This window comes from Dendropsophus ebraccatus, chromosome 14 (assembly GCF_027789765.1).
Source record: "Dendropsophus ebraccatus isolate aDenEbr1 chromosome 14, aDenEbr1.pat, whole genome shotgun sequence".
In the NCBI taxonomy this organism is placed as follows: Eukaryota; Metazoa; Chordata; class Amphibia; order Anura; family Hylidae; genus Dendropsophus; species Dendropsophus ebraccatus.
Window position 1 is genome coordinate 75,332,706 of NC_091467.1, and position 25,264 is coordinate 75,357,969.

Genomic DNA, 25,264 nt, shown 5'->3' on the forward strand with positions numbered 1-25,264 from the left:
ACAGCTTCCGGAGTAACCAGACAACCTTTTCTTAAAGGGGTACTCCAGCAAAAAATATTTTCTGTCAAATCAACTGGTTCCAGAAAGTTATAGAGATTTGTAATTTACTTCTATTAAAATATTTCAAGTCTTCCAGTTCTTATCAGCTGCTGTATGTCCTGCAGGAAGTGGTGTATTCACTCCAGTCTGACACAGTGCTCTCTGCTGCCACCTCAGTCCATGTCAGGGACTGTCCAGAGCAGGAGAGGTTTTCTATAGGCATTTGCTGCTGCTCTGGACAGTTCCTGACATGGACAGAGGTGGCAGCAGAGAGCACTGTGTCAGACTGGAGAGAATACACCACTTCCTGCAGGACATACAGAAGCTGATGGAAGACTGGAGATTTTTAAATAGAAATAAATTACAAATCTCAGGCACTTGCTGGTACCAGTTGATTTGAAAGAAACAATTATATTGCGAACTACCCCTTTATCTAAGTTTAGGCCTCATCTGACCATTTACCTACGCAGAGACTAAAGGGAGGCACCTAGATGTGAAGGTAAGCGGCTTTGGTCCTTACCTGCCAGACATCCAGATAGTGGCCTTTATGTTTGGGCTCTGGAAGGTTTTTATGGAAGTCCTCCATCCAGGTTGGGTCCTCCGTCCACAATGGGTCCTCCGTCCATGTTGGGTCCTCCATCCAGGTTGGGTCCTCCATCCACATTGGGTCCTCCGTCCACAATGGGTCCTCCGTCCATGTTGGGTCCTCCATCCAGGTTGGGTCCTCCGTCCAGGTTGGGTCCTCTGTCCAGGTTGGGTCCTCCGTCCAGGTTGGGTCCTCCATCCACGTTGGGTCCTTCATCCACGTTGGGTCCTTCATCCACGTTGGGTCCTCCATCCACATGTAACGCCTGGAGTGGTGGATCCACTGGACCGTCACTAGCGATGGCACTAACCTCACCAGGGAGCGGAGTCTAAGGGGCCGCTGGTTTTCACCAGAGCCCGCCGCAAGGCGGGATGGACTTGCTGCGGCAGGCGACCCCCAGGTCGCTACCCCTGGCTTGGTTGCTAGTGACGGCAGGCGAGGTGTGGCAGGAGCAGTAGGCGGGAGATGGTGCTGGCAGAGGTCTGTAGGCGTAACCGCAGGTGACAGGCTGAACACAGGAGCAATAGTGTGACAGAGAAGCAGGAACCAGGAACAAGGACTGGGGACCAGGTAGCGGACAGGAATCAGGAACAAGGACTAGGGACCAGGTAGCGGACAGGAATCAGGAACAACAGGGACTAGGGACCAGGTAGCGGACAGGAATCAGGAACAACAGGGAGCTGGGCCAAACGCTATGGGAAGCATGTAGAGGCTTCAACACCTGTAGTGGGGCAGGGCTGGAATTTATAGGAAGTGATTAGTGCACCTTCCAATAAGGGGCGGACTGGCCCTTTAAATCTGAGACAGCCGGCGCAGCGGGTGACAGGAGCGGGGCGAGGTAAGGAACCCCCCGGGGCCGAACTAGTAGCAGCGCCGGGTCCCTGCACATGGACCCCGGCAGCAGCATGGAGAGGTTGCGGCGGCGGCCCGGAGCGCGGGACGCCGCCACGGCCGTGACACCACATTGGGTCCTCCATCCACGTTGGGTCCTCCGGTTAGGTAAGGGCTGTGCAGCTAGAAATGGGCCCCAGCCGGCAGCAACATACATTACCATCAAAGTACTATATAGAGTCCTAAGTGTGAGTATGATGTCACACTCTCTCCAAACCGCTATGGAAACTGGTATGCGTCTACTTCCAGAGCCCAAACGCGGAGGCCGCTATCTGGAGGCCTGACAGGTAATGGCCGCAGCCGCTTACCCTCACATCTAGGCGCCTCCCTTCAGATGTATTGCCATAGTCTCTGAGTAGGTGCGAGGACCTTTGACAGATGAGGCCTATACTAGCAAGTGTCATGGACCAGATAGAAGGACCATTCTGCCCCTCAGTGTCGGGTTTCTGTCCTAATGGGGTAGTACTAGTCTCAGGTCTCTGTCACTGGGTGGAGCTAGCTAGTAGTGTCCTTCCTAATCAGATGAGCTTACATAGTCAGTAGAGAGCGGCTAAACTTGCACTGTGCTCTGCTGCAGGTTGACTGTCCTGTCCACAATGTAGGCAAGGGGTGAGACTCTCTTGTCTCCGGCTTCCCTTGGGGTCTAGTCTACCAACTCATGGTGGTTGAATCACTAGCCGTCTGATACAGGTCTACTCTCCTCTCTCCTCTCTGTCTGGAACTGGACTGACTCAAGGAAGTGCAGACTATAGAGCAGTGCTTCTCAGTTCCAGTCCTCAGGCCTCACCAACAGGTTTTGAGGATATCCCATACAAAGATCACCTGTTATAATACCTGATGGACTGAGTATAATTATGTCACCTGTGAAATACTAAGGAAATCCTCCAAACATGAGCTGTTGGTAGAGGGAAGGTGTGTGTGTAGCTAAACCTGTGGTGGCTGCAGCTGTGCTGGGAGAGTGTGACACCTAGTGGTTGGAGTAAGGGACTGCAGCCTCCTGTCCTAGCTGTGACACTGCAGAGAAAACACTTTTTTGCCCAGGTGTAAGAAGGAAGAAAAGAAACACATAGTGGGACACTACAAGTTTTATTGTATTAATGGCTTGTATGGCATGTTACAGCCATGTTTTCTATTATTACTTGCCCTCGGTGTATTGGAGATAATTTGTGCAATATTAGGACCTATAACCCTCCTGCAATCCATCTTAAGTTCCTAGTGTTCTAGTGTTCCAGCTAAGTTACCTCACTTGTGTTTTTATTGCAGTGAATAACCTTGACTTGTTTCCTTGACTTTGTATATTCCATTGCTTTGTATTACTTTGTATCCTCTGTGGCTCTCCTGGGGGGGCAGGGAGTTGGTGCAGACCAGCGGGTGTCCAGGGGGTGTGGGGCAGGGGGCTGAAGCGGCTGACGGCTGTGGAGGCGGAGGGTTGCTAGGTGCGGGGCGGTGGCTGCCCGGGGGTAGGTGGGGGGTAGGTTAGTGCGGGCCGGTGGCTTTGCGGGGGGGGGGGGGTGTCTTGTTGCAGGCTGGCGCCTGTCCAGGGGGAGGTTGGTTGGTGCGGGCCGGTGGCTGTCTGGGGGGGGAGGTCTTGCTGCACCCCAGCGGCTTTCCAGGGGGAGCGGGGGGGGGGGGGGGGGTTGTTTGGTTCAGGCCGGTGGCTGTCCGGGGGAGGGGTGGGGTCTTTCTGCAGGCCAGCAGCTGTCCAGGGGGAGGAGGGGGGTTGGTGTGGGCCACCGGCTGTCCGAGGGGAGGCGGGGGGTTGCTTGGTGCGGGGCGGTGGCTGCCCGGGGGTAGGTGGGGGGTTGGTTAGTGCGGGCCGGTTGGCCTTCCGGGGGGGGGGGGGGGGTCTTGTTGCAGGCCGGCGGCTGTCCAGGGGGAGGTGGGGGGGTTGATGCGGGCAGGTGGCTGTCAAGAGGGAGGTAGGTGCAGGCCGGTGGCTGTCCAGAAGGTGGGGCATGGTGGTGCTGGTGTGAGCCGTACCAGGGAGGCAGACCATGCTGTGCTGGGGCGGGTCCCAGGCCCCTTTACCGCATAGGCCCCATGGCAGGTGCATGGTCTGCCTCCATGGCAGCTACACCAGTGCCTCCAGACCAACCACCATGTATACCAGGACTCTCATAGACAGGGACTGAGTATTTTTCTGCAACAAAGTCCAGATCCCTCAAAAAGGGATAAAAGGGGGAAAACAAGGGGTCTACTGGCACAATGGTATTATACCCATGGTATTAGGTGGCACGATGGTATTATACCCATTGGTCCTTACAGGTTTATATAGGATCATGTGAAAAACAGCATCAACAGTGGCCAGCTTCCCCTTCTGCATAGTGTATTATTTTCCAAAGCCAATTAGATTGGAGAGTAACCATTACATAAAGCCATTCTTCAGTTAAAAGGCGTCAATGGGATTTACTTAGTAGTCGACTAAAAACCACAATATCCGTGTGACTGATTCCATTGTGTCATCTGTTCATCCTCCAGGTCCTATGCAAGAGACGGTGAAGGATTTTTGGCGGATGATCTGGCAGGAGAACTCAGTCAGCGTGGTGATGGTGACAAATCTGGTGGAAGTTGGACGGGTATGAGAACGTTAACTTGATAAAAGAACAGAGATGGTGACCTTAAAGGGGCACTCCAGCTAAAAAAAATTAAATCAACTGATTTTCGAAAGTGCCAGAGACATGTAATTTACTTCTATTAAAAAAATCTCCAGTCTTCCAGTACTTATCAGCTGCTGTATGTCCTACAGGAAGTGGTGTATTCTTTCCAGTCTGACACAGTGCTCTCTGCTGCCACCTCTGTCCATGTCAGGAACTGTCCAGAGCAGGAGAGGTTTTCTATGGGGATTTGCTGCTGCTCTGGACAGTTCCTGACATGGACAGAGGTGGCAGCAGAGAGCACTGTGTCAGACTGGAGAGAATACACCACTTCCTGCAGGACATACAGTGGCTAATAAGTACTGGAAGACTGGAGATTTTTTAAATAAAAGTAATTTACAGATCCATATACCTTTCTGACACCAGTTGAGCTGAAAGAAAGTACATTTCTCTGGAGTTCCCCTTTAAGGCAGTAGTGGTAAGAAAAGAGTTAGGGTTTAAGCACTTGTATAGTACAAAAACCATAAAACTAATAAAAGAAAGGAAAACACAAAAAAACGCAATTTGAATAAAAAGTTGAAGGTAAAACCGTTCTTTGTTAGCTGGAAGGTTGTCCTCCGCACATTCTCGCTGTATGAATCACGCAGCTGTAATGCTTTCTGTTTTCTATCATATGAAATATATAAAAATTAAAAAAATACATTATAATTGGCAGAAGATGACTGGAGGACACAAAGTCGTTATAAACATCCAGAAATATAACCCCGTCATATTATATCCCCGTCATATTATATCCCCGTCACATCATAACCCTGACATATTATGATACCGCCATATGGTGGCGTATAGTTTAGTCCATACCTCTGAAGAGGTCCAGCGTCTTAATCTCCTTAATGCGACTTCCCCTGTGAGTCGTCCATAATCTTAAGCTTCTCCTGTGGAGTCTGGATCATATCGCAGAGCGTCTATTCCAGTCCATATTCCTGAGGAAGACAGAAAGGAGAAAGAGGAGACAGAGGGTTCTACCAGGAAGAAAGAAGCTTCTCTAGGACCTTCTAGGGCTTCCGTCCGGGCCTAGACACTGTGGCTTCCCAGCTATAAGAGATACAAAGAACCTCCCCCCTGTACTGGCAATGTAGCTCAGCTCTGTTAGTAATACATATATACTGGGAGCCATCCTGTCTCTATATACTGTTAGTAATACATATATACTGGGAGCCATCCTGTCTCTATATACTGTTAGTACTACATATATACTGGGAGCCATCCTGTCTCTATATACTGTTAGTACTACATATATACTGGGAGCCATCCTGTCTCTATATACTGTTAGTAATACATATATACTGGGAGCCATCCTGTCTCTATATACTGTTAGTACTACGTATATACTGGGAGCCATCCTGTCTCTATATACTGTTAGTAATACATATATACTGGGAGCCATCCTGTCTCTATATACTGTTAGTAATACATATATACTGGGAGCCATCCTGTCTCTATATACTGTTAGTACTACATTGTACTGGGAGCCATCCTGTCTCTATATACTGTTAGTACTACGTATATACTGGGAGCAATCCTGTCTCTATATACTGTTAGTACTACATATATACTGGGAGCCATCCTGTCTCTATATACTGTTAGTAATACATATATACTGGGAGCCATCCTGTCTCTATATACTGTTAGTACTACATATATACTGGGAGCCATCCTGTCTCTATATACTGTTAGTACTACGTATATACTGGGAGCCATCCTGTCTCTATATACTGTTAGTACTACGTATATACTAAGAGCCATCCTGTCTCTATATACTGTTAGTACTACATATATACTGGGAGCCATCCTGTCTCTATATACTGTTAGTACTACATATATACTGGGAGCCATCCTGTCTCTATATACTATTCTTTTTTAGATGTCTAACAATGAGTTTAGATTATTAGTGTACAGACAATACTGATTATTCTTGTATTATTCCCCCCCCCCCCCCCCACATTCTCATTCTATACACAGGTAAAGTGTGTCAGGTACTGGCCTGATGATACCGAAGTCTATGGTGACATTAAGGTGTCCCTTATAGAGACCGAGCCATTGGCGGAGTACGTCATCAGGACCTTCACCGTGCAGAAGGTGAGACATGGGCATGGTGATCTACCGTATTTATCTGAGCCATGGTGATCTACCGTATATATCTGAGTCATGGACATGGTGATCTACCGTATATATCTGAGTCATGGACATGGTGATCTACCGTATGTATTTGAGTCATGGACATGGTGATCTACCGTATATATCTGAGCCATGGACATGGTGATCTACCGTATATATCTGAGCCATGGACATGGTGATCTACCGTATATATCTGAGCCATGGACATGGTGATCTACCGTATGTATTTGAGTCATGGACATGGTGATCTACCGTATATATCTGAGCCATGGACATGGTGATCTACCGTATATATCTGAGCCATGGACATGGTGATCTAACGTATATATCTGAGTCATGGACATGGTGATCTACTGTATATATATGAGCCATGGTGATCTACCGTATGTATTTGAGTCATGGACATGGTGATCTACCGTATGTATTTGAGTCATGGACATGGTGATCTACCGTATATATCTGAGCCATGGACATGGTGATCTATCATACATAAGTATCGTATATATCACGTATCTATAGACATAAGTCCTGTATTAACGCTTCGTCTTTGGTTCTCAGAAAGGATCTCATGACATCCGGGAGATTCGTCAGTTCCACTTCACCAGCTGGCCGGACCATGGCGTGCCGTGTTATGCCACCGGTCTTCTGGGTTTCGTTAGGCAGGTGAAGTTCCTCAACCCCCCAGATGCCGGACCTATCACTGTGCATTGCAGGTAACAATGTTATGGGGGTACAGACCATAACTACAGAGGAATCCCCCAGAGCAGGAATCAAGGAGACCACTTCACGTGATCACACACATCCCGATCCTGCATCAAATTACCGTCTGCTTGTATATCCTTCACCCTAACCCCTTATAGGATAAAAGGACTGGACAAGCCTTTGGTCTTTTTTTCAGGGGGCCAACATTTTCCTCCTCCATGGGCCACATAGTATCTACATTGGCTTTATCCAAAGTCCATACTATCTGTACATATATATATGGTCTTTCCCATTCCCATACCACCATTTGTATTACGGTACCAATTCTTTGGTTTACTGAGCGTTATCACATGACTGTTGCACATAGAGATGAGAATGGACCTCCCATCCATCCTTGCCTTCTCCCATGGGCCCAAGGAACCCCCAGTTTAACAATGGTTACAGGTTGTGTTGGGAAAGCTTGACAAACTGGCAACTTTATCCGAACACTCAGCATTTGGCTTCTGACAATCGGGGAAGTTGGATGCTGCCCTAGGGCTGCCAGGAGAACAATAATGCAGTCTATGGCCTATGGCTCTATCCATCTTTTCCAGGACTCCCTAGGGCGCCATCCAACTTCTCCAGCCACTGGGAGTCAAATGCCGAGTGTTCTGATAACGTTGGCGAACCCAAACAATTCGGCAAGTTTGCCGCACACTAGTTCCTGGTTATAGGGTTTACAGAACCAACAAAGTCATTTGATGTCGGGTGGCTGAGTTTCTTAGTCCCTGTATTACTATGAGTTTGGATTATTATACTGTTATTTACAATGGCTTCTCTCTTTATTACACAGCGCCGGAGCGGGCAGAACGGGCTGTTTTATAGCCATTGATATTATGCTGGACATGGCAGAGAATGAGGGAGTGGTGGACATATTCAACTGTGTACGGGAGCTCCGAGCTCAGAGAGTCAACATGGTGCAGACAGAGGTAAGAAAGACGGATGGTTATGGCCGGTAATGTTTACCGGGTAATGATTACTACATCTATAATGGAAGACCTATGGGAATACTACACCGGGGCCCCAGCACAATGAATGGGCCTCCTTCCTGGCCAGCGGCCGTATAACCAGGCGTCTGATTTTCTGCATTATTATGGCCTGTTCCTATCTACCCCCGAGGTGCTGTTATACACAGTGCCAGGGATTCCTCTTGTGTTTTTGTGTTTATTTTTATGCTTTCAGTCCTCAGGTATGGTCTTGTACTTCTACAATTGTACAGGATATTGTTACATTATATAAGTAGACAGTGATTTCAGATCATGGGACATACGGAAGCAACGCCATAGCAAAAATCAAAAAATGGGCCCCCCATAGTGATAATGGGGTCCGCTACTTGATGCCCACTTCCTACTCTATGGTTGTTCCATGACCCTTGGACCTCTTTTTTGTTAACAAAATCCTGCATAGTCTATGGCCATCCAACAGAAAAACGACTGGACCATCAAGACTAGCCCTCCTCTGCCCAAGAGCCCCAGAGCTGCTTCTATTGTATTATGCCATTGACAGAGACGCAACCTGAAGCCGAGGGCCCCTCCATGTTAATGCTGATGTACTGGCCTCATATGGGGGGGAGAGGCTTTATGGGGTCTCTTCGGGCTCCTGGGCATCAAGTCCCCCCCTCTGCCCCCCATGGCTATGCCCCCGGTCACTGACACAACATACGCTGATTGCGGGTCCTATTACATGGAGCGATTTTAAACAACTAACGATAAACGATCGCTAACGAGATTGTTTATCGTTAACCTGAAATCGTTCACCATATTACACAGAGCGATGGTCGTTAGATACGATCGTTACTACGGTTGTTATTGCGAGCGTTTATTCCTTCTGATCCCAGCGAAACAATGAACAATGTGCAATTACACTGAACGATTAGTGAAAAAATGCGGAGCTTAAGCGAACGAAAGTGGAATTACAGCAAACGATTAACGATAATTTTAGGTTCAGATCTAAATCAACGATCAACGACATACGAACGATTTATCGACCGTTGCCTGCAATTACGCAGAATGATTATGGTTTAAATTTGAATGATATAGCGATTATTTGCATGATAATCGTCCCGTGTAATAGGGCCCTTAGAGAGTACACTTCTACCATACACACGGGGAAGAGTTGACCTCTTTTTGTATGAATAGAAGAAGAAAAAAGCCCAAAGCAATAAGCCCCGACCCAGGTATAAAACATCTCTGCAATGTGGCAAAAGGGGAAAAGCAAACGGTCAATATAAGAGGCGAGCGAAGAGAACGTCATGAAACCTGCTGTAAACCGCGGCACAAGCCATGAGTGCAGCCATAGAGCCCCGGAGCGTGCTGACTCATGGCTCTGTCTTCTCTTCTAGGAGCAGTACGTGTTTGTCCATGACGCCATCCTGGAAGCTTGTTTGTGTGGTAACACCGCCATCCCCGTCTGTGAATTCCGTTCTGTCTACTACAACATCAGCCGCATAGATCCACAGACCAACTGCAGCCAAATCAAAGACGAGTTTCAGGTGCGTTACCCGAAAAGCTGCCAAAGACAGTCGGTAAACATTGGCCATAATCCCCGATATTGGCAGCAGCGGATGACTGTTCCCGGGAATGGGCGTCTCCTGGATCTCATCCAAACGCAGATGGTGATGGGTCGTGCTGGATTCCAGCTTGTCTGAACCTTTGCTCCCATGGGAGATACTTGTTTGGCTGATTTAGTCCTCATCTTTGACAAAAACAAAAATTACCGTACATGTGTAGCTGATGGCCAAACAAGCTTAAAAGGGTTATTCTTCAAAAATATTTTCTTTTTAATCAACTGAAAGACTGAAAGTTATACAGATTTGTAAGCTACTTTTATGTAAAAATCTCCAGTCTTCCAGTACTTATCAGCTGCTGTATGTTCTGCAGGAAGTGGTGTTTTCTCTTCAGTCTGACACAGTGCTCTCTGCTGCCACCTCTGTCCATGTCAGGAACTGTCCAGAGCAGGAGAGGTTTTCTATGGGGATTTGCTGCTGCTCTGGACAGTTCCTGACATGGACAGAGGTGGCAGCAGAGAACACTGTGTCAGACTGGAGAGAATACACCACTTCCTGCAGGACATACAGCAGCTGATAAGTACTGGAAGACTGGAGATTTTTAATTGAAGTAATAGGCCCCGTCCCCTCAGCAGCCATTGGAAGGGCCAGCCTAAAGCTCTAGGCCCCACCCCCCTAGATTGTCCCACACCAATGGCCGCTGAGGGGGCGGGGCCTATGCAGCGATGACATCACGGATGGGGCGGGGCTAAGTGGCTAGGGATGGAGCGATGTGGCACAAAGGCCGCGAGGCCCCACCCATATATTTCGATCCACAGGTGATAAAAACTACTTTTTACCAGAACAGGCACCATGAGGTGTGATATAAAATAAGTAATGAAAGCTGCAACATTTACCCTTTACACCTCTGGAGAGCAGTCAAAATGCTAATAGGGGGTGACAGGGTCACTTTCAAGTAGACAATCCTGGGCCTCATTCACACGTCACTAATATCTGTCTGTTATTGTAGATCCCACATGGTTCTCCTGTGAGAAATATTCCACATGAACCAAGCTTTACTTAGCGTAGGACACTGGCTATATACTATATACTATATGTCTCCCATGATTCTCCATGTAAGTGGCTGCGTGCGCCTCCGCTCTCCCACGTTACTTACCCCCCAGGTCAGTCATTAGGATGGGATAGATCTATCAGCGTTTAGCGAGCGCCGTGCGAGCTCCGGTAAGTAACAACATAATTAGATTTTTTTTTCAGTGAATGCAGCGAGCCGGCGAAGATTGATAACCGGAACATTGCCGGGTCATTTATAAGCTTCACGTCTCAGCCGTCAGTAATTGTTTCAACGGCCGATCGCTAAAAAGGTTACGGTCATGGAAATATGTAAAAGAAATAAATAAAAAGTACTAGACTGGATGGACCACCACTGCCATCACCATCATCATCCCTATCATCATCATCATCATCATCACTATCACTAATATCATCACCATCATCATCATCACTATCATCATCATCCCTATCATCATCACTATCATCATCACCATCATCATCATCATTACCTTAACCACCACCATCATCACCATCATCATCACCACCACCATTATCATCCCTATCACCATCATTATCATCACCACCATCATCATTACCATCATTATCATCCCTATCATCATCATCATCATTACTATCATCACCTTAACCACCATCACCACCATCATCACCACCATCATCACCACCATCATCATCACAATCATCATCACCATCATCACCATCACCACCATCATCATCACCACCATCATCATCACCACCTTAACCACCATCATCATCACCACCACCATCATCACCACCTTAACCACCATCATCATCACCACCTTAACCACCATCATCATCACCACCACCATCATCACCACCATCACCATCCCTACAACTGTTGTCACTAGGCCTGAACCCAAACCTAACATTACTTCTAATCTCCCTAGTAGTGCGCTCCCCATAGTGCCCCAAACTACTGTATCCAGGTGGAAGGTAATTGATTCGTCCATTGTCCTATTACACGGGCCTACGTCTTGCAGATCAGTACTCACTAAGCAGGGTTCAGCTCTCCTGCAGGGAGAGCCGATCTCTGGATCCTTTGTGCAGTCCTTTAGCTGTCAGCTACACATCCCCCAACATACAGGGAGATGCGCAGATGACGGCCAATCATTTCTTAGCCTGGCAGAATGGAACGCTCAGCCAATGAATGGGAGAAATAGGAGAGGAAGAGGAAGACCATGCTCTCATTTCATCTGACCAACAGCTTTTAGGTCTTTTCTAGAGATGAGCGGACCCCGAAACCCGGGCGTGCAGCGTGTAATTATCGATCACTGGAGAAGTTGGATGTCGCCCTAGGGAGTCCCGGAAAACATGGATAGAGCCATAGACCATAGACTGTATCCACCAGGACTCCCTAGGGCGACATCCATCTTCTTCAGTCACCGGCAGTCACATACAGCACATGCTGGAGGCTTGCTCCTCTCCTTCCCATTCATATATGTAATGCAGTGTTCTCCAGCCTTTGGCTCCATGGGGTTGTGGATAGGCTGGAGGCCACAGGTTGGGAACTACTGGTCTAGTGGGTAAGGACGGATTAAAGTCAAGGTTCTCCTAGTCCGGAGTTCTGATCGCTGGGGGTCCGGGGGCTCTGTTGAGGGCCGGGACCCTTTGTTTCTGCTCGGCTCTCCTGTGGACGTTAAACAAGCTGTGTATGGACTCAATGGAAGTCTATGAGAGTTTAAGTGAATCTGCAGACCCCTCACTCCGGGCATTCTGCCTGCATGGTTTCCTGGGGGAGCTGATGGAAATACGTGTGTGCACCAACCAATCCTCTGTATATGCCGACAGCTTCTATTCATCTCCATATTCTGGCGCATAGACGACATGAGATTCCCCATCACCAGGATAAGTAAACAGGGGGACAATGGACTCCAATGGTCGTGGCCAGTCATAATATACAATGGCTTCGCCTATATCCCATACTTACATTCTATCACTGCAGGGAAATCTATACAAATCTCTTATGGCGCTGAGGCCTCCAATGAGGCTGGTACGAGAGGCCGCGAGGAGTGTGATGGTTAACCCTCTGTGTGCTGCTGCAGTGACCGAAGAGCAAGTAACTCGACAGACACAGATTACATGGGGGGGAGAAGGATCAGGCATGCTGGATTACAACTACCCAACCCTATTGTTCTCAGGATGATAAACCACCCCCAGGGTTGTCTGGCTGCGGTTTATCTCCCCTTTCACCTGCTCCGATTTCTCCATCACTTTCCACTTCTGAAATTGAATGTTTACGATTGTAAAAAAAAACTTCTCCGTCTTTAGACCTTGAACATTGTGACACCTCGAGCGAGGCCAGAAGACTGCAGCATAGGGCTACTACCCCGGAACCACGACAAGAACCGGGCTCTGGACGTCCTACCCCTGGACCGGTGCCTTCCCTTCCTCATCTCACTGGATGGAGAGACGAGCAACTACATCAACGCCACACTCATGGATGTACGTATATGCACGGAATATGGAGAGTATATACATGCACTGCACTAGGTTATATATAGAGTATATACATGCACTGTACTAGGTTATATAGAGAGTATATACATGCACTGTACTAGGTAATATATATAGAGTATATACATGCACTGTACTAGGTTATATAGAGAGTATATACATGCACTGTACTAGGTTATATAGAGAGTATATACATGCACTGTACTAGGTAATATATATAGAGTATATACATGCACTGTACTAGGTAATATATATAGAGTATATACATGCACTGTACTAGGTTATATATATAGAGAGTATATACATGCACTGTAGTAGGTTATATAGAGAGTATATACATGCACTGTACTAGGTTATATATAGAGAGTATATACATGCACTGTAGTAGGTTATATAGAGAGTATATACATGCACTGTACTAGGTTATATATATAGTATATACATGCACTGTACTAGGTTATATATATATAGAGTATATACATGCACTGTACTAGGTTATATATATAGGGTATATACATGCACTGTACTAGGTAATATATATAGAGTATATACATGCACTGTACTAGGTTATATATAGAGAGTATATACATGCACTGTACTAGGTTATATAGAGAGTATATACATGCACTGTACTAGGTTATATAGAGAGTATATACATGCACTGTACTAGGTAATATATATAGAGTATATACATGCACTGTACTAGGTAATATATATAGAGTATATACATGCACTGTACTAGGTTATATATAGAGAGTATATACATGCACTGTACTAGGTTATATAGAGAGTATATACATGCACTGTACTAGGTTATATAGAGAGTATATACATGCACTGTACTAGGTAATATATATAGAGTATATACATGCACTGTACTAGGTAATATATATATAGAGTATATACATGCACTGTACTAGGTTATATATATAGAGTATATACATGCACTGTGCTTGGCTATATAGAGAGTATATACATGCACTGCACTAGGTTATATATAGAGAGTATATACATGCACTGTACTAGGTTATATATAGAGTATATACATGCACTGTACTAGGTAATATAGAGAGTATATACATGCACTGTATTAGGTTATATATAGAGTATATACATGCACTGTACTAGGTTTTATATAGATTATATACATGCACTGTACTAGGTTATATATAGAGTATATACATGCACTGTACTAGGTTATATATATATAGAGTATATACATGCACTGTACTAGGTTTTATATAGATTATATACATGCACTGTACTAGGTTATATATAGAGTATATACATGCACTGTACTAGGTTATATATATAGAGTATATACATGCACTGTACTAGGTTATATATAGAGTATATACATGCACTGTACTGGGTTATATATATAGAGTATATACATGCACTGTACTAGGTTATATATAGAGTATATACATGCACTGTACTAGGTTATATATAGAGTATATACATGCACTGTACTAGGTTATATGGAGAGTATATACATGCACTGTACTAGGTTATATATATATAGAGTATATACATGCACTGTACTAGGTTATATGGAGAGTATATACATGCACTGTACTGGGTTGTATATAGAGTATATACATGCACTGTACTAGGTTATATATAGAGTATATACATGCACTGTACTAGGTTATATATAGAGTATATACATGCACTGTACTAGGTTATATATAGAGTATATACATGCACTGTACTAGGTAATATAGAGAGTATATACATGCACTGTACTGGGTTGTATATAGAGTATATACATGCACTGTACTAGGTTATATATAGAGTATATACATGCACTGTACTAGGTTGTATATAGAGTATATACATGCACTATACTAGGTTATATATAGAGTATATACATGCACTGTACTAGGTTATATGGAGAGTATATACATGCACTGTACTAGGTTATATGGAGAGTATATACATGCACTGTACTAGGTTATATATATATAGAGTATATACATGCACTGTACTAGGTAATATAGAGAGTATATACATGCACTGTACTAGGTACTATAGAGAGTATATACATGCACTGCACTAGGTTATATATATAGAGTATATACATGCACTGTACTAGGTTATATGGAGAGTATATACATGCACTGTACTGGGTTGTATATAGAGTATATACATGCACTGTACTAGGTTATATATATAGAGTATATACATGCACTGTACTAGGTTATATATAGAGTATATACATGCACTGTACTAGGTTATATGGAGAGTATATACATGCACTGTACTAGGTTATATGGAGAGTATATACATGCACTGTACTAGGTTATATATATATAGAGTATATACATGCACTGTACTAGGTTATATGGAGAGTATATACATGCACTGTACTGGGTTGTATATAGAGTATATACATGCACTGTACTAGGTTATATATATAGAGTATATACATGCACTGTACTAGGTAATATAGAGAGTATATACATGCACTGTACTGGGTTGTATATAGAGTATATACATGCACTGTACTAGGTTATATATATAGAGTATATACATGCACTGTACTAGGTTATATATAGAGTATATACATGCACTGTACTAGGTTATATGGAGAGTATATACATGCACTGTACTAGGTTATATATATATAGAGTATATACATGCACTGTACTAGGTTATATGGAGAGTATATACATGCACTGTACTGGGTTGTATATAGAGTATATACATGCACTGTACTAGGTTATATATATAGAGTATATACATGCACTGTACTAGGTTATATATAGAGTATATACATGCACTGTACTAGGTTATATATATAGAGTATATACATGCACTGTACTAGGTTATATATAGAGTATATACATGCACTGTACTAGGTTATATATATATAGAGTATATACATGCACTGTACTAGGTAATATAGAGAGTATATACATGCACTGTACTGGGTTGTATATAGAGTATATACATGCACTGTACTAGGTTATATATAGAGTATATACATGCACTGTACTAGGTAATATAGAGAGTATATACATGCACTGTACTGGGTTGTATATAGAGTATATACATGCACTGTACTAGGTTATATATAGAGTATATACATGCACTGTACTAGGTTATATAGAGTATATACATGCACTGTACTAGGTTATATATAGAGTATATACATGCACTGCACTAGGTTGTATATAGAGATTATATACATGCACTGTACTAGGTTATATATAGAGTATATACATGCACTGTACTAGGTTATATATAGAGTATATACATGCACTGTACTAGGTTGTATATAGAGTATATACATGCACTGCACTAGGTTATATATATAGAGTATATACATGCACTGTACTAGGTTGTATATAGAGTATATACATGCACTGTACTAGGTTATATATAGAGTATATACATGCACTGTACTAGGTTGTATATAGAGTATATACATGCACTGTACTAGGTTGTATATAGAGTATATACATGCACTGTACTAGGTATTATGGAGCCCTGATTCCATCCAGATGCAGGTAGATGTATACTCTCAGCCGTGCATTACTGTCACACAGCAGCGCCTGATCTGTCACCGGTTGTCACACACCGGGGGGGCGGCCTGATCTTACGTCTCGTCGGGGATCTGACAGCTTCTTGCTGCAAAGGGAATATTTCCCGGCTAATCCTGTCTCCCACCCGAGACTGACAGATTATGTGATCAGATATTGCTGAATAAACTGAGCATTAGGCGTCCGGCAGTACACACTCCCTTATGTCACCGCCTGTCACCCGTCTCTGATGAGACCCAAACACTCTGCATCCTCTTCTTTCATCACTTTCCTCTTGTTTCTCCAGAGCCATAAAAAGCCGGCGGCGTTCCTGGTCACGCAGCACCCCCTGCCCAATACTGTGCCCGACTTCTGGAGGTTGGTGTTCGACTACAACTGCTCGTCCATCGTCATGCTGAATGAGATGGATGCCGCCCAGGTACCACAACACCTGACCGTCCACCATCTTACCATCCCGTTTTCTTCATTTTATTACTAAGGCCGGATTCACGCTGCGTTTTTGCAATCCGTTTTTCTCCAATCGGTTTTTTTTTGCAAACTGATGCATTTGAGTGTGTATATAGGAGACATTTTTGTGCATCTGTTTTTCCATTGACTTCCATTATAAAAAAAAAAAAAGATCAAAACGCATCCGTGGTCGATCACGTTTTCGTGTATACCAAAAAAAAGTACAAAAAACTGATGAAAAACGGAGGCTTTTGTGTGCAACCACGTTTTTTGTGTACGCTAATAAAAAAAAGTGCGTTTTGATCCCTCTTTTGATCTATTTTTTTATGTTGGAAGTCAGAAAAGTATCAAACGCATCCGTTTTTTCATCAATTCTTCCATTTTTTACATAAACTGAATGGGAAAAAAACTGGTTGCAAAATCTCAGTGTGATCCCGGCCTTAATCAGGTTCTTATTTTTTATGATTTATACTTTTTTTGTTTGTTTGTTTTTCTTGTTACGATGCACATAAAAAAAATTGCGGCCACCCCGGATGCTGAATAGACAGATGATTCCAGCTCTAATATTGTTACAGGGATTGTCCAGGCCTAGAAAACCATGGCCGCTTTCTTCCAGGAACAGCATCCCTCGTCTTCAGTCGTCGTTCAGTTGGGGGGGGGGGGGGTTTGAAGCTTAGTTCTATTGAAGTAAATAGAGCTGGAGTGTAATATCGCACCCAACCTGAGGAGAGGGGTGGTGCTGTTTTTGCAGGAACGTATCTTTGTTCCTTGAATCCTGGATAATCCCTTTAATGAGCCTTTCCTCAGCTCAATCATTGTGCCACATAAACAATTGCAGACTCTTCATTCACCCATCATTGTTGTCTGTACACCCCCATTTACTATTCATTTGCAGACTGATCGCTGGGTTTGCTACATGAGACGACATTGACCCAGTCAGGCCACTAATCTACCAATGAAATAAGACACAATAAGCTTCTTTTCTCCACAACTTTGCTGTATAGATTGGGTCAGGATGAGCAGAGTTGTTTCATTATCATTAGAGGCTGAGCGAGTAAATGACTGCTGCCCTGAATAAGCTAGAATAGCGACACTATACACACATTAAGTGCTGAAAGGGAAACTCGGGCAAAAGAATAATTTTTTTAAATCAACCGGGGTCAGGAAGTTAGAGAGATTTGTAATTTACTTCTATTTAATAATCTCCAGCCTACCAGTACTTATCAGCTGCTGTATGTCCTGCAGGAAGTGGTGTATTCTCTCCAGTCTGACACAGTGCTCTCTGCTGCCACCTCTGTCCATGTCAGGAAGTGTCCAGAGCAGCAGCAAATCCCCATAGAAAACCTCTCCTGCTCTGGACAGTTCCTGACATGGACAGAGGTGGCAGCAGAGAGCACTGTGTCAGACTGGAGAGAATACACCACTTCCTGCAGGACATACAGGAGCTGATAAGTACTGAAAGACTGGAGATTTTTATATAGAAGTAACTTACATGTCTCTGGCACTTTCTGGTATTAGTTTATTTAAAAGGGGGGGGTGGGGGTAGTGAACAACCCCTTTAATAATAGCTGGCGCAGACGTCATTGCTCCCGGTTACCGGCCTCCATTATTCTGCGTAGAGTGTGAGATGTTTTTGATCCGGTAAAACTCTCGCCTCTCTCGACACAAGGAACACAAAGCCGAATGGAAATGTAAATTACAATTGATGATTGACAGGCGTGTATTTTTCTCTTCCGCACCGGCTTCCCCTGTAGTCGGGTTTGTTGTTTCGGAGTCTTTCGGCTTCTCTACCTGCAGGGGCCACATCTCGGAGAGCGGCTGTCCATCCCACCTCCATCCTGTCATCCCACTGATGTGATTATAGCGCTCGGCATGTTGTTCTGTTTCTATGATTGCTGATTATATCCCGGAATCTTATTATTTTCCTTTCCCTTTGTTATTCTATCAGTGTTTTTGTTTCTCCCAGCATGCCTCAGTACAGCGCCGCCTGCTCATACGCTGCTTTGCATTCATGAGATCATTGTCTAAGTGTCACTTCTCTCTGCCAGCTGTGTCTCCAGTATTGGCCGGAGAAGACGTCCTGCTGTTACGGTCCGGTGCAGGTGGAGTTTGTATCGGCGGACATTGATGAGGACACCATTAGCCGGATATTCCGGATCTGTAATATGGCGCGGGTAAGGAAGCGAGAGGCCAGGAGAATGGCGACCATTGCTGTCACAAACTGAACGCTGAGAGTTTCTCTTTTTGTTTGTATCGCAGCCTCAAGACGGGTATCGCATTGTCCAACACTTACAGTATATCGGGTGGCCGGCGTACCGCGACACTCCTCCATCCAAGCGCTCCATACTAAAGGTCGTGCAGAGGTTGGAGAAGTGGCAGGAACAGTATGATGGCAGGGAAGGCCGGACGGTGGTACATTGCCTGTGAGTAGAGAAACAAGTCACTGGTTAGTGGAGTTCAAGGTCATCCGAAGGGCATGGACAGCCCATGTGTCATCCATGTTTGGCACAGACTAAAGGACATGGACGGCCCATGTGTCCTCCATGTTTGGCACAGACTAAAGGACATGGACAGCCCATGTGTCCTCCATGTTTGGCACAGACTAAAGGACATGGACAGCCCATGTGTCCTCCATGTTTGGCACAGAATAAAGGACATGGACGGCCCATGTGTCCTCCATGTTTGGCACAGACTAAAGGACATGGACGGCCCATGTGTCCTCCATGTTTGGCACAGACTAAAGGACATGGACAGCCCATGTGTCATCCATGTTTGGCACAGACCGAAGGGCATGGACGGCCCATGTGTCCTCCCTGTTTGGCACAGACCGAAGGGCATGGACGGCCCATGTGTCCTCCATGTTTGGCACAGACCGAAGGGCATGGACGGCCTATGTGTCATCCTGCAGTCCGTGAACATGTAGAGGAGACAAAAGTCTATGGAGCTCAGACCTATATGGTCCCTATAAGTGCGCGTCCTATGGCATCAACAGGAGAGTACATTGGCCCATGATCTAGAACAAGTCGGACACAGCCCATGTGCACTGCCGTAATTCAGGGCCCTACATAGCCAAATGCAGTTGTGTGCAAGGGGCCTCATTTCATCATAGCTCATGCTTGTAAACCCGCTGATGGTTCCCGGCAGCCGCTTACCTCTTCTTATCAGCACCGTGCCGACCCTTGTAATTCCCATCATTTTCATGAAATTCAGTCCAATACAAATATGCAAATTAGCTCCTTTGGAGCACTAGGGGCGTCCTCTGCCCCCCAGAACACTGTTCAGCCAGCCCGCCGGCTCAGATGCCCCCCCGTACTGATATATGCCAGCCTGCCCGCCGGCTCAGACCCTACTGATATATGCCAGCCTGCCTGCCGGCTCAGACCCTACTGATATACACCAGCCTGCCGGCTCAGACCCTACTGATATATTCCAGCCTGCCCGCCGGCTCAGACCCTACTGATATATGCCAGCCTGCCTGCCGGCTGAGACCCTACTGATATACACCAGCCTGCCGGCTCAGACACCCCCTACTGATATATTCCAGCCTGCCCGCCGGCTCAGACCCTACTGATATATGCCAGCCCGCCTGCCGGCTCAGACCCTACTGATATCAGCCAGCCCGCCTGCCGGCTCAGACCCTACTGATATATGCCAGCCCGCCTGCCGGCTCAGACCCTACTGATATCAGCCAGCCCGCCTGCCGGCTCAGACCCTACTGATATATACCAGCCTGCCGGCTCAGACGCCCCCCCCCCCCCCCCCCCTACTGATATATACCAGCCCGCCTGCCGGCTCAGACGCCCCCCCTACTGATATATACCAGCCCACCTGCTGGCTCAGACGCCCCCCCCCCCCCCCCTACTGATATATACCAGCCCACCTGCCGGCTCAGACGCCCCCCCCCCCCTACTGATATATGCCAGCCCGCCTGCCTGCTCAGACGCGCCCCCTACTGATATATACCAGCCCACCTGCCGGCTCAGACGCCCCCCCTACTGATATATACCAGCCCACCTGCCGGCTCAGACGCCCCCCCTACTGATATATACCAGCCCACCTGCCGGCTCAGACGCCCCCCCTACTGATATATACCAGCCTGCCTGCCTGCTCAGACGCGCCCTCTACTGATATATACCAGCCCACCTGCCGGCTCAGACGCCCCCCCTACTGATATATACCAGCCCGCCTGCCTGCTCAGACGCGCCCCCTACTGATATATACCAGCCCACCTGCCGGCTCAGACGCCCCCCCCTACTGATATATACCAGCCCACCTGCCGGCTCAGACGCCCCCCCTACTGATATATACCAGCCCACCTGCCGGCTCAGACGCCCCCCCTACTGATATATACCAGCCCACCTGCCGGCTCAGACGCCCCCCCTACTGATATATACCAGCCCACCTGCCGGCTCAGACGCCCCCCCTACTGATATATACCAGCCCGCCTGCTTCCACATATGCATCATTAGCTGTGAGCATTGGAGAAGGTGGGGGGGCTAAACTTCCAAGTATCCTAAGCTCGGGGCCGGGTGGTCAGCGCTGTCCTTGGTGCTGGAACCGTTCTGGATGCGCACAATGGAGGTTGTTACAAGATTGTTATTAGTTCTCTTTATCTTCTTCCCATTGTCTTCTGCTTTGTCTAGAGTTATAATACGTCCATCTATGGCTTCATTTTACTCCTTATATTACAGTAATAATCTGCATAAAAGCAGAGAAAAAAATCACCTGGTGTCAGAAAGTTATACAGATCAGTAAATCATGTCTACATAAAAATCTCCAGTCTTCGAGTACTTATCAGCTGCTGTATGTCCTGCAGGAAGTGGTGTATTCTCTCCAGCCTGACAGTGTTCTCTGCTGCCACCTCTGTCCATGTCAGGAACTGTCCAGAGCAGCAGCAAATCCCCATAGAAAACCTCTCCTGCTCTGGACAGTTCCTGACATGGACAGAGGTGGCAGCAGAGAACACTGTCAGGCTGGAGAGAATACACCACTTCCTGCAGGACATACAGTAGCTGATAAGTACTGGAAGTAATAAAAATAGAAATAAAATAAAGTGATTTACAAATCTGTATAATTTTCTGACCCCAGTTGATTTAAAGATTTTTTTTCCTCTGGGGAGGGGTGGTGAGAGGCGTGCATCTTGTCACTCAGCACCGCCTACTTGACACTTCAGCTCTGAGCATGATATAGAGCGGACAGCTTCCCTTTAACCATCATCTTTAATGGTAACATGATAAGTAACACCTTCCGGATCTTTCCCCGTCCTCCCGATACAGGAAGGAAACATTTCTGCTTCTTATCCGAGAACTTTGTTTATGTAACAAGAAGCAGAAGACGCTGAAAGAAAGAGAAAAAAGGATAATAACCACATTTCAAGGACGCAATTTCTCTTTTTTGTCATCTTCTATACTTTACTGTGTTAAATGGACCGAAAAAGCAGTTGTGAGCGTTAGTCTGGTGTTTATGTTACACGGCGGCGGCGGTGCGGAGGGATGAGACGGCCACATATACAGCTTCATCCCTATCAGAGCCCAGACCTATCTGCTAGAGCCTCACCCTAAGCCCGCGCCCACAGCCCCAGGCTCCAGGGTTCCTTCGAGGTCATCTCCATCACCTTGTATGTGGAACTTCAGAGATGTTAGAGGGTATGACAGGCCGAGAGGGAGTGGGCGGCCGGGAATAGATGACGTCTTGTTCTAGGTGCTCGTACACAGCCGTTGTTGCATCAATGATATTCCTTCAAGGATATGCACTCACCTATGTGGCAGAATAACAAAAACAAGGAACGAAGGAAGAAAGATTCTGAGGCTCTATTTTAAGTTTATATACTCTACATTTAGAACTGTTAAAGGGGAACTCCGGCGAAAAACGTTTTCTTTCAAATCAACTGATTTAAAAAGTCATATGGGTTTGTAACTTACTTCTATATAAAAAATCTCCCATCTTCCAGCACTTATTAGCTGCTGTATGTCCTGCAGGAAGTAGTGTATTCTTGCCAGTCTTCCCACACTTATCAGCTGCTGTATATCCTGCAGGAAGTGGTGTATTCTCTCCAGTCTTTCCGTACTTATCAGCTGCTGTATGTCCTGCAGGAAGTGGTGTATTCTTTCCAGTCTGACACATTGCTCTCTGCTGCCACCTCTGTCCATGTCAGGAACTGTCCAGAGCAGCAGCAAATCCCTATAGAGAACCTCTCCTGCTCTGGACAGTTCCTAACATGGACAAAGGTGGCAGCAGAGAGCACTGTCAGACTAGAGAGAATACACCACTTCCTGCAGGACATACAGCAGCTGGTAAGTACTGTTAGGCTGGAGATTTTTACATAGAAGTCATTTAGAAATCTGTATAACTTTCTAAATCAGTTGATTTGAAAGAAAATGTTTTTTGGTGAACAATCCCTTTAAAGAGCCATTGAGCATTGCCATTTGCACCACAGGACATCCCAGATCTATCGATACACGATTTATCAGAATCGGCCCGGTCTGCATAGTGATTGTAATATTGACTTTGGCTCCGCGCGCTTCTTGTGAAAGCCTTTGTGTCAGACGTATTCTTCTCTCCCTCAGGAACGGAGGAGGCCGCAGCGGAACGTTCTGTGCTATCTGCAGTGTGTGCGAGATGATCCAGCAGCAAAACATTATTGATGTGTTTCACACCGTGAAAACCCTGCGGAATAACAAGGCAAACATGGTGGAGGCACTGGTGAGTGACAGGCCGCCGCTGCCGCCACTGGAAAATTACACAAAGTATCCAAATACATCCAGGTTATAGCCCGGCCACGAGGGGGGGGGGATGGCTCTGGTGGATATCACCGCATTTACCATCACTAGAACGGAGAAATCTTCTATGCTGTGTCTGGACGATGAGATCACATTCTCCCACTCACAGAAACATGTTGGGGCTTTTATATTTAGTCATCTACATATTCTCCAATCGTCGCTGCCCACACATCCTGATATATGTTGACGTCTAGTTATGAGAATTAATTCCCAAAGGGTCTCACTTAACTTCTTGGGACTTTATCTACATCTCTTCCTACTCGTTCTTATAGGGATTTCATGTTTCATATGAAGAGTCGGTGCAGATCTTATATCTTAAAGACAATAAACTGTTTTTTTCTATTGTTCATTTGTTTCTTGAATACAACATTAAGCAACTTTCTATGTTGTCTTTATTAAAAATTTCTTACCATTTAGCTAGGGCTCTCTTGGTGTTAGAGATAGTAGCAATGGGGAGGGGGCTTGAGGGGCAGGGGGTATCTAGACATCAGCCTAAAGAGGACCTGACGGTACTGTTGCATTGCCGCGGACATTCCATGTGCAGTCCCAGGGTCCTAACAGCTTCTGGTGTCATCCTTTTCATAACAAAACAATCTTTTAATCCAGAGGAGTGGTGTCCATGAGGCGGGGCCTACAGATTCGCTTTAGGCTGATGTCTGCCAACCCCCCTCCCAAGCCCCCCTCCCCATTGCTATCACCAAGAGAGCAGAACGTCAATCTGGTGGAGATATAATTTCTTTCTCTGAGCCTCAGCTAAATGGTAGGAAATATTTAATAAAGACTAATAAACAATAGAAAAACAATAAAAAAATCAGTTCATAGTCTTTAAGATATAAGATCTTTACTAACTATGAAGGACTAAGGTTTGGGGGCGGGAGAGTCAGTGGTGCCTACAGATCTACCTACAAAGTAGATGGGTGGAGAACATGTTATACAGTCTGTAGATAGAGAGGAGAGCAGATACAAGGCAGGCTGCAGGGGAGAATCATATAGGCCGTGTACAATTATACAAAGAAACAGAGCTCACACAGCAAACGGTAAAGACGGTAAAAGCTACGTTATTGACAAACAGCTACAAATAAAAAGTTTTTGCACCATAATAAATACAAAGTAAAAATAAAAAATGAGTGCAACTGGATCATGCTGGAGTCCGATCGTCCGGCATTTGATTATCTTTAGCTGTATCTATGTTTTCCCAGACTCCCTAGGGCGGCATCCAACTTCTTCAACTTCTTATATATGGCGGAGAGTCTGCTGTTTTACATTGGTGCACTCTCCTGACCACGAAAAGCAAAAGGTTATAGACACTCACCCTAGAGGAAACTCACTATCCTGACCCCTAGATGCTGAGAAGAGATGAGCACAACTCAAACATGCTCAAGTATGTCTGATGCTTTGGCGTTTGATTACCG

General features: G+C 45.6%; 1 protein-coding gene across 9 annotated transcripts in view; it reads left to right on the forward strand.

Annotated features, from left to right (window-relative positions):
* Positions 1 to 25,264, forward strand: part of PTPRT (protein tyrosine phosphatase receptor type T) — a 253,569-nt gene that overhangs the window by 227,261 nt on the left and 1,044 nt on the right. For all 9 annotated transcript variants that reach the window (XM_069953700.1, XM_069953698.1, XM_069953704.1 and 6 more), the window contains 10 exons: positions 3,995 to 4,092; positions 6,133 to 6,249; positions 6,847 to 7,001; positions 7,823 to 7,958; positions 9,371 to 9,520; positions 12,893 to 13,066; positions 16,913 to 17,044; positions 19,122 to 19,247; positions 19,333 to 19,496; positions 23,640 to 23,775. In XM_069953700.1, coding sequence (XP_069809801.1) covers positions 3,995 to 4,092; positions 6,133 to 6,249; positions 6,847 to 7,001; positions 7,823 to 7,958; positions 9,371 to 9,520; positions 12,893 to 13,066; positions 16,913 to 17,044; positions 19,122 to 19,247; positions 19,333 to 19,496; positions 23,640 to 23,775 — 1,388 coding nt within the window. The remainder of the gene's footprint in view (positions 1 to 3,994; positions 4,093 to 6,132; positions 6,250 to 6,846; positions 7,002 to 7,822; positions 7,959 to 9,370; positions 9,521 to 12,892; positions 13,067 to 16,912; positions 17,045 to 19,121; positions 19,248 to 19,332; positions 19,497 to 23,639; positions 23,776 to 25,264) is intronic.